Source organism: Ornithorhynchus anatinus, chromosome 2 (genome assembly GCF_004115215.2).
Source record: "Ornithorhynchus anatinus isolate Pmale09 chromosome 2, mOrnAna1.pri.v4, whole genome shotgun sequence".
NCBI classification, from domain to species: Eukaryota; Metazoa; Chordata; class Mammalia; order Monotremata; family Ornithorhynchidae; genus Ornithorhynchus; species Ornithorhynchus anatinus.
The window spans coordinates 18,338,448-18,349,117 of NC_041729.1; the positions used below are offsets into that span (position 1 = coordinate 18,338,448).

Genomic DNA, 10,670 nt, shown 5'->3' on the forward strand with positions numbered 1-10,670 from the left:
CATAGTAAGCGCTTAACAAATCCCAACATTATTAAGCCACGGTGCTGGAGGATCTTCCGGGGTAGAAGTGTGTCCGGCTTGGCTGGGGTGTGGGGGAAACCTAGGGGCCCGGGATGGGGGGGAGGGAAAAGGGACCAGGGAGGGGCCCAGCCAAGTCTCCGGGCACATGACGAGGCTCTCCTGGTTTGTCCCGCGTTGCCAAGGCGACCCCCGCCGGGGCCGGGCTGCACGAGCCAGGCTCCAGCTCCTGCAGCTGCTGCATCTGCTCTGATTTCGGCGCAGCCCGCCGGTGAGTGGGTTCTGGGGGCAATGTAGGTGAAGGATGCACCCTTCAAACCCCTACTGAAGGCTCACCTCCTCCAGGAGGCCTTTCCAGACTGAGCCCCCTTTGCCTCTGCTCCTCCCCTCCCCATCACCCCTGCTCCCTCCCCGCCCCACAGCATTTATGTATATATGTACATATTTATTATTCTATTTCTTTTATTAATGATGTGTATATATCTATAATTCTATTTATTTCTATTAATAATAATTATGGTATTTGTTAAGCGTTTGCTATGTGCAGAGCACTGTTCTAAGCGCTGGGGTAGATAAAAGGTAGTCAGATTGTCCCACGTGGGGCTCACATTTTTTAATCCCCATTTTTACAGATAAGGTAACTGAGGCACAGAGAAGTTAAGTGACTTGCCCAAGGTCATACAGCTGACAAGTGGTGGAGTTGGGATTAGAACCCAAGACCTCTGACTCCCAAGCCCATGCTCCTTCCACTAAGCCACGCTGCGTCTCTATTGATGCTATCGATGCCTGTCTACTTGTTTTGCTCTATTTTATTTTCTGTCTCCCCCTTCTAGACTGCGAGCCCATTGTTGGTTAGGGATTGTCTCTACATGTTGCCGAATTTGCAAGCGCTTAGCATAGTGTCGGGAGCTGGGTGGCATGAACGCCTGGGGTCGGAGCGTCCCAGAAGGGGTCTCTGCCCACCCCGTGCCTAGTAACACGGAGAAGCAGCATGGCTCAGTGGAAAGAGGCCCGGGCTTTGGAGTTAGAGGTCATGGGTTCGAATACCGGCTCTGCCACTTCTCAGCTGTGTGACTGTGGGCAAGTCACTTAACTTCTCTGTGTCTCAGTTACCTCATCTGTAAAATGGGGATTAAGACTGTGAGCCCCACGTGGGACAACCTGATTCCCCTGTGTCTACTCCAGCGCTTAGAACAGTGCTCTGCACATAGTAAGTGCTTAACAAATACTAACATTATTATTATTACCCCCAGATTCCCCCCCCCCCTTGCCTCCACCCCAGCCCACTGGTGGGGTGGAAAGGAGAGGAAGCAGAGGGGCCACCTTGAAACCCCATCCCCTAAGCACTTATGTACTCTCCCCACCTCCCCCAGCACCTGCATATGTATAATAATTTGTAAACACATACTATGTGCCAGGCACTGTACTAACTGCTGGGGTGGATACAAACAAGTGGGTTGGACATAGTCCCTGATCCTCATAGGGCTCACAGTTTTAATCCCCATTTTACAAATGGGGTAACTGAGGCACAGAGAAGTGAAGTGACTTGCCCAAGGCCACACAGCAAATGCCGGAGCTGGGATTAGAACCCATAACCTTCTGACTCCCAGGCCCAGGCTCTATCCACTACGCCATGCTCTTCCCCAAACGTATCCTTACATTGTCTTTCCATACCTGTAATCTATTTTAATGTCTTTGTCTCCCACCAGATTGTAAGCCCCTTGAGGGCAGGGATCAGGTCTACTAACTTCGTTGAACTCAACCAAGAGCCTAGTGTGCTCTGTACACAGGAAGTGCTCAATCAATCCCATCAGTTGATTGATTCCCCTCCATCGCTCCAGTTTGCACTCCCAACAGGGAGCACATTATAGATCCAGGACAGGTCTGAAGCCCAGCCCCCTGTTCTCTGGGAAAGGGCCAGGAACTCATCCCTGGGATGGGGTGACCACCCAGGTTCTGTCCACCTAGGTGGCATTTCCCAGTTTAGCTTCCATGTAAACAAGGTCTTGGACCAGAAAGACACATCCTGACCTTGGGACCCATAAAGCCAAGCCCCAGAACCTCTTGAAATGGAAAAATTTAGGAGCTTCTCCAGCCACTGCCGCCTCCTCCTCCCTCCCACCCCCACACTCTCTCTCCCTCCTCCTCCTTTCCAGCTTGTAGTTTTGGTGGTGATGCTGCAGCTATGCCTGTCCTGTTTATCTGATGTTACTAAGCTCCTTAATTGAATTCCTCCCCATATCCCTAAGAAGTTGCCCATTTTCTCCTTGCCCCTGGGGTCTCTCCTTGTGGCAGCACTTGCCTCAGTGATCCTAAGGAGGGATTCCATCTGTGGGCTTCCCACCCTCTTTTGCTCCTTCAGAGTCTGTTTTGATTTGTTGGGTGCCCCTCCTATCAAGACCCAAGGCTGTTTGTGGCCAACAGGAGTTAGATTCTAGTAGGCTCCAAATTGAAATTCCCTGTCCTCCCTCATCAATCAATCATATTTATTGAGCGCTTACTTTGTATAGAGCACCCTACTAAAGCACTTCGGAGATATGATGTAAGAATATAATGAATGCATTCTCTCTCCACAGAGCTTGTAATCTAGAGGGGGAGACAGACATTAATATAAATAAATAAATTACAGATATGTACATAAGTGCTGTGGGGCTGGGAGGCAGGGATGAATAAAGGGAGGAAGTCAGGACAAAACAGAAAGGACTGGAAGAAAAGGAAAAGAGGGCTTAATCAGGAAAGATCTCTTTGAGGAGATGTACCTTCAATAAGGCTTTGAAGGAGGCGAAAGTAATTGTCAGATATGAGGAGAGAGGGTGTTCCAGGCCAGAGGCAGGACCTGGAACACCAAAATGTAACCAGATCAAACCTTGGAAGGAGGTAGACTTCAGGGCAGGTAGAGAGTGAGAGGATGAGGAAGGGAGGGAGGCAGATGGGTGCAGGTCTCAGGACTCTGTTGTCATCACAAAGCCCCTGTTTGGCTCTGTCATTGTGTGATCAGGGCTCCTGAGGCAGGGTTGAGCCCAGCAGGCATTGAGAGACAAATTGGCACCAACATGACTACGTGCCTTCTGGATCTTGAAGCATGCAAGCATTTTCTACATTGAGGCCCTGGACGGAACCCTCACCTTGTGTGACTCAACACCCCCAGAGCTTGCTGCATTGGGCCCAGAGGCTCAACACAGATCCAACCTGGTGCCCTTGCCTGTCTCTGTCTCTTCTTTAGGGCTCCCCATCCAGTAGAAAGCAGCATGCCCATTGCCAAACACCCGCGGGCCGTCGATCCTCTGTGGTTTGAATGGGACCGGAAGGCGCAGAAGTGTGGACTGAGACACCAGGTCTATGCTGTCAACGGTGACTGCTACATGGGAGAATGGCTGGACAACCTGAAACATGGTGAGTGGGTGAGCTGTGTTGGGTCTGGGCCCCCGGAGGTAGGGGGGACTGTTCTGAGAGAAATCAGGGGATGAGGTCAGTTTTCACTTTGGGGGACATGGGAGGAGAGGGAGAGAGGAAGGGAAGATGGAGAGAAGCAGTGGTGACTAGTTTCCCATCTCCTCTTTCTTCCTCCTCCCCACCCCCAGCCCTAAGCACCATGCCTAACTACCACATGATTCAATCAATCAGTGGTGTTTATTGAGCGCTTCCAGGGTGTAAAGCACTGTACTGACCATTTGGGAGAGTACAATATAACAGAGTGGGTAGACATGTTCCTTGCCCACAGTGAGCTTTTCTATGTGGTTTGGGACAAGTCAGTCCATGTATGAACTGGATGTGGGAGACCACCCCTGGGAACCTCACCCCTGACATGGTCAGCCTTAATAATATTGGTATTTGTTAAGCGCTTACTACGTGCAGAGCACTGTTCTAAGCGCTGGGGTAGATACAAGGTAATCAGGTTGTCCCAGGTGAGACTCACAGTTAATCCCCATTTTACAGATGAGGTAACTGAGGCACAGAGAAGTTGTGACTTGCCCACAGTCACACAGCTGACAAGTGGCAGAGCCAGGATTCGAACCCTTGACCTCTGACTCCCAAGCCCGGGCTCTTTCCACTGCGCCACGCTTTCCCACAGATGCTCCACTTGGTCACTTAGCAGTGAAAGCTTCTTCCTGGCTTATTGGGCAGAGGACAGACATACAGTGGGTTGGGGGAGAGGTTTGGCTCTTGACTTGCAGGTTCCACAGGTCTCCAGGACCCAAGTCCAGGAAGAAGAATGCTACATGTTCTGAGCTTGGCTAGTAGTAGTAGAAATATTAATAGAACTTATTAAGCACTTACTGTGTGTAGAGCACTGTACTAAGTGCTAGTAAAGAGTACACAGGAAGGAATTAGGCTTTTATCACAGAAACCTTTTTTGTGGTCATTCCCAGCTCCTTCCCACCCCACCTACCCTTCAGAAGGGCTGCACTGCTGGGATTGTTGCTTATCCAGAATGGACAGTTGGACATCCCACCAACTATTGGTTTTTAACCAGCCATGCTGCCATTCCCATCCCATCAGGAGGGAGGCAGGACAGAAATTACTCTTCCAACCGGACAGAGAAGTTAAGCAATTTATCCAAGATCACACAGCCACATAGAAACCAAGGCAGGTGTCTTCCACACCAGGGCACTCTCCCTTGGTAACCGTTGGATTGGCAAGGGAGAGTTTGAAGCTCGATGCCCCCAAGGGGCAGGCCCAGTGCTGATTCACTCCACAACCAGGACACAGCATCTGGAGGCTACAAAGATGTTAATTGCTGGAGATGGAGGAAGAGTTGTAAGCTGGATTAGTTGTCTAAATTGGGTTTCGAAGAAAGGTTGGAGAATTCATTATTCCAGAAAGCCACAGGGCACTTGCTCAGGAATGAAGGGATCTGGAAGGAAACCCCCATGGGGGTCATAGCTCTGGGACCTGGCTTCCAGGCTCAGCTGAGTGATGAGCCATCCGGAGCATATTCTGTGGGGGCCCGGGGCTGAATGGGATCCGCCGTCTTTGCTGATGCAGGGAAAGGCATCCAAACCTGGAAAAAGACCGGAGCCATCTACCAGGGCGACTGGAAAGATGGCAAGCGTGATGGCTATGGGGTCTACAGCCTTCTGGACCCCGTGACTGGAAAATACAAGAGGATGTACTCGGGCTGGTGGAAGAATGACCAAAAATGTGTAAGTGCATTTGAGCAGATTAGCCACAGCAGGGAAGCGGGGGCCAGAGGGGCTGCCTGTGAGCAGGGAGGGTGAAGGAAGAAATAGGAGGGGGGACTAGAGGTGGGATGGCTGCCACCTCCCCTTTGGGAAGTCCAGAATTTGAGAACAGGTTGCCCGATGGGGCAGCCAGTGTGGGCTCACTCAAGTGGCCCATTAAACCTCCACGCTTGCCCAGACTGGAGGTCCTCCTAGCACTCTGGGATTCTCTGGTCACAATCTGAGGAAGTAGGAGTAAGGCTTTTGGGATTGCTTCTAGCTGCCTGCCTGCCTTTTCCTCCCCTTTTTCTCTTCCCAAGAAGGCCCGAGCACAGCTAGAACACAGGCCCCTTTCCTGGCAGCCAGGAAATAAAAACTCAGGAAACAGGAAATGCAAGGAGGAGGGGCAGGGCCCTTGTTTCATGGTGGAGCTGGGGCTGTGGGGAGGTTAGCTGGAGGCCCAAAAGCTGGACCAAGCTTCGCCAGTGACCTAGAGTTTTGTCCTGGGGACAGGAAGGAGGGCAAACATGCAGAAAATGCTTAGGGTGCCAGGTATTTGGTGAATTAGCCTGGCACTCCTCCAGGCCCAGGCTGCTGGCCCTCCACATAGCTTTCCCCTCCCCTCTTCCTGGTTTTATTTGTTAGGGCCCAAGGGCCCTTTTTGGCAGGGAACCTGCTAGGCTTTGGGTTCCTCTTTGAAACTCCTTATCCTGAAGTGGAACAGGCGACTGAGGAAAAGGGAAAGGCGGGGGACAGAAAGAATGGAGGGGTGGGGCCCTGGCCCAATTGAAGGCTGGAACCGCTGCTGAGGCCTCAGACCATGGCTAGTCCAAAAGGGGGCTGGGCCTTCCGAATGAACAAACAGGGTCTCTGACCATTGTGGAAAGGGGGAAAGATGGGAGTGGAGATAGGGACAGACTGTAGAAAGTGATCTGACATCCTGATGAAGCTGGGATAGTCCCGGACATATTTTTTGGCCAGAGAAACCTAAGGAAAAAGAAATGAAATGGTAAGTGTGCATCACATCTACTGGGCTAGGTCACACATAGGATAGGAAGTGAGGGCCTGTGGGGGTGAGTGGGAGTGGGGAAGACAAAGAAGAGCAGCTGCAGCTGCCTACCAGCCTTATGCCCACAGTGCACAGGGTTATTCACTCATTCAATCGCATTTATGTAGTGCTTACTGTGTGCAGAGCACCGTACTAAGCACTTGGGAGAATACAATGCAAGAGTAAACAGACATATTCCCTGCCCACAGTGAGCTTAAATTCTAGACTGGGGAAGACAGACATCAATTCAAATAAATTACAGATATGTACATAAGTGGGGGTTATGGACCCCAGGATTGCTGGAGTCAGCACAGTGGAGACGTGGCCTGGGATGGGCCAGTTCCCTGAGGCCATTGCTGGGGCAGCCAGGCAGAAGTGGGGGCTGAGGCAGTAGAAGCCTGTGTCCCTCTTCTCCTTCCCGAGTTCACCCCTTTTTCCTTGCTCCCTTCCCTCCCCCCCAAAACACTTGAACACCCACCCACTTCCCGAGGGGCCTTGGCTGCAGAGTCATTTTCAGGCAGTAATAATAATCCCTGTGGTACTTAAGTGTTTACTATGAGCCAAGCACTGTACTAAAAGCTGGGGTAGATACAAAATGAACAGAGCAGAAACATAGGACTCAGTCTAAGAGGGAGGAAGATTGGGTACTGAATCCCTATTTTACAGATGAGGAAACTGAGGTACAGAGAAGTTAAGTGACTTGCCCTAGTTCACACAGCCGGTAAGTGGTAGATTGGGAGTAGACCCTAAGTTCTCTGACTCCCAGGCTTGTGCTCTTTCCACTAGGCCATACTGTTTCTCTAAGGGCATCGAGAGGGCAGTTACCTGTAGCCACCGTTTCCTTGACCCACCTGTTCCCTGCCCCAAAGGTGCAGGTGTTCGGTGACTCCAGGCAAGCTGGCATTCCAGGACTCCAAGTGGGGGAGGGGGCCTTTCAGACCTACTGAGGGGCCAGGGGACCAGACTAGGACCTGGGGCTTTCTGAGTCCCTTCCCAGGTGGCAGCTACCAGACTCGGGCCCAGAGGGAGAATGGGACACAGGAGATTGGTCACCCCCATAGGGCATCAGGGCTCCCCCCTCCCCCACCCCCCACTGAAGCTGGTGACCCTCCTTGCAGGGCTATGGGATCCAATTCTGCCACGGCCAGGAGTATTACGAAGGGGAGTGGGAAGCAGGGCAACGCAGCGGCTGGGGCCGGATGTACTACGGCAACGGGAACATTTATGAGGGCGAGTGGCTGCTGGACCGGCAGGATGGGCAGGGCATGCTGCGTCTGGGTGAGTCTGCTATGCTGGACGCAAGGGGCCTCTCCCACCCCCTCCCCCAGATCATTCATTCATATTTATTGAGCGCTTACTGTGTGCACAGCACTGTATTAAACACTAGGGAAAGTACACTAGGGAAGGAGCGTGGGTTAGTGGAAAGAGCCTGGGCTTGGGAGTCTGAGGTGGTGGGTTCTAATCCCTGCTCTGCCAGTTGTCAGCTGTGTGACTTTGGGCAAGTCACTTCACTTCTCTGGGCCTCAGTTCCCTCATCTAGAAAATGGAGATTAAGACTGAGAGCCCCACATGGGATAACCTGATGACCTTGTATCTACCCCAGGGCTTAGAACAGTGCCTGGCACATAGTAAGCGCTAAACAAATACCATTATTATTATTACACTAAACAATAAACAGACGAATTCCCTGCTCACAACAAGCTTACGATCTAGAGCAGGGGAAGGAGACATCAATACAAATAAAGTTACAGATATGTACATCAGTGCTGTGGGGCTGGGATGGGGGGAGAGAACAAAGGGAGCAAGTCAGGGTGACATAGAAGGGAGTGATAGGAAAAGTGGGGTTTAGTCTGGGAAAGCCTCTTGGAGAAAATGTGCCTTCAATAACTCTTTGAAGGCGGGGAGAGTATCCCTGGGAAAGCACCTGGAAGGGCAGGGGCAGGCCATTAGCTGATCTCCTTGACCAGCTCCTGTGTCCTCTTCCCTTCCAGCCAACGAGAACCGCTACGAGGGCTCCTGGCGGGGCGGCAAGAAGAACGGGCCCGGTTGCTTCTTCCACCTGGACAAGGGGCAGCTCTTCAAGGGATTCTGGGTGGACGACGTGGCCAAGTTCGGGACCATGATAGACTTCGGTCGGGAGGAGGCACCCAAGCCCACCCAGTACCCCATCCCTAAGGTGGGCCGTGAGGGTCCCCCAAGCTGGTCTGTTTCCTGCCTCTTTAGCAAGACAGGCAGGACACCCGTTGGCCACCCTCCTTTAATGGGCCAACTTGGAGAGGGGCAGAGGGAGGAGTGGGATTGAGGGGAGACGAGGTGAGCTGGTTTCGTTGTGGGCAGGGGATACGTCTGTTTTTTGTTGTACTGTTATCTCCCAGGTGTTTTGCACATAGTAAGCGCTCAAAAAATACGATCGGATGAATGAATGGTCCAGGAGAGAGGCTTTGGCTGCAGCGGTCATGCTGTAAGAGCCACCACAGCCACCTTCCTGGACTGAAACCAGTAGCCCCTCCTGCCTCTCACCAGCCGGAGGCACATTACCCCCAAAACCAGGCCAGGCAGCTGGGGTTGGGCCAGGTGGCTTTTGTTCCACCATTCATTCAATCGTATTTATTGAGCGCTTACTATGTGCAGATTGAGAGAAACCCTAAGAGCCTCTCCAAGCTCCAGGCCACAGGGCTGAGCCTCCAGCAGGACAAGGGAACAGCTCTGCTTTCTCACTCAGTCTGAGTTGTGGGGCCACAGTTGAGCCCTGGCGGCAGGGAGCAGCCCAGAGGCCCGCACTGACTCTGGGGTTTCTTCCCTTTAGATTGAGCTGCTGGATCCAGACAAGGTGCTGGAAGAGGCCATGGCCAGATTTGAGGAAGAGGACTGAAGAGCACAGCATGGACGCTGTGCCCAGGCAGCTACGGGAGGGAGGACAGAAGCCCACCAGGCATGGGAGCAGCTCCTCTGTATAGGCCACCAGGAGACTTCTGTAAAATACATCCACTCCAGCTCAGTCTGCTGTGATGTGCTCCTTTCCATGGAGACACACGGTGTGAAGCCTCACTCTGAACTCTGTTGGGTTTGGGGGTGTCGGGAAAGGTTGCCCTAGAGATACCAAGCATGTACACATGAAGTCCCCTTTAGCTCCTAACCTATTCCGATTAAGAAGCCTGGCCCATCTTTGGGGCCCCGAGCAAAATAGTTATTTCCCTTTCCAATTGATCTGTCAGTCAATCAATCCAGGCCTCAGGCCAGCAGCCAGAGACTTCTTTGAACATATTTCTGGGGCCACCATAGCTGTCTCTCCACCTTGCTGCCCCTCCCTACCCTGAATCAGAGAGGAAAGGGCCACCCACCCACTCCTCCCAGCTTGCACTGCCTGCTTTACCATTGTCTTCCTCTCCTCAGCAGAAACCACCCTTGCACTCTCTCCCTCTCTGGGCCACAACCGCCGCCTACCACCGAAAGTGGATTTCCTCTGCCCAAAGCCCAGGCCCAATGGGAGAGCGGAGAACTGGCCCAACCTGTGCTGTTTACCCCATTATGTAAGCCATCCGCCACCCAATCCGCCCTGTCCTCCGATGCCACCCGTGCCGCTCCTGCTGCCGCCCTTCCCAAGATAAGAGTCGAAAACAGCCAGCTGCTTCCCTGTTACCTGTTTGCCAAGTATGGGCGAAATCCCGCTGGTTCTTCTGCTCTAAATGGCTTCAGACACCATAAGAAGTGTCACGCAGGATTATCCGTCAATCCCAAGAGTTTGTCTCCAGTCATTGGTGTCACCTTTTCATTTTGAGGTCAGGAATGAATGGGAGTCAGCGATTTGTTATAGGGAAGGTGATCAGAATTGGTTGGGGACAATTCTAAAAGAGCTAATGAGCCAGAAAGCTACCATCTGGGGTCTTTTCTGCCCTGACCGGAAACCCTCAGGTCTGGTGTCAGAGATTTGGGATGAGAAAATCTTGAAGTCCAACTCCAATGACCCACCATTGGCCTCTTGCCCATGAATTAGCCCAAACCCACCCTGATCCCATTTTCTGCCCACACAACATCCTGTGATGGCATATTCCATATCCTTTCTTCCCACTGAGTAAAAGATGAAAATCCATTCATTCTGAACCCACCACTTTCAAACCTCTATGGGTGTTCACCCTCAGGATGACAATTCCTGGCTTTCCCTGGCCATCTCCTTCATGGTTATAAAATGTAAATCCCGGCCCAGCTCAGCCTTCCTCTTTCCCAGGGGTCGGGGGCTTCCTCCAAGGAACTCTGGTCTCTCCAACCTCCTCTGACTTGCTCTTTATTCAGCCTCTTCTAGGGCTGTGGGGACAAGGAAGGCATGGCTCCTTCCTGCTTTGCATTCCCTTCCAAGAGCCATAAAATGAGAAGCTGGAGGTGCTGACCTGTATTTGCTAGGGTCCAAAATAGCTTCCTTCCAGGAGCAGTCAGGACTGAGGGTA

The 10,670-nt window shown here is 52.1% G+C and overlaps 1 protein-coding gene across 1 annotated transcript; it reads left to right on the forward strand.

Annotated features, from left to right (window-relative positions):
• Positions 1-209: 209 nt before the first annotated feature.
• On the forward strand, positions 210-9,227 carry MORN3 (MORN repeat containing 3). The gene is made up of 6 exons (XM_001510329.4): positions 210-289; positions 3,242-3,411; positions 5,005-5,162; positions 7,347-7,506; positions 8,220-8,404; positions 9,035-9,227. The coding sequence occupies exons 2-6, from the start codon at positions 3,267-3,269 to the stop codon at positions 9,098-9,100; spliced, it is 714 nt and encodes a 237-aa protein (XP_001510379.2). The 5' UTR covers positions 210-289; positions 3,242-3,266; the 3' UTR covers positions 9,101-9,227.
• Positions 9,228-10,670: the final 1,443 nt, after the last annotated feature.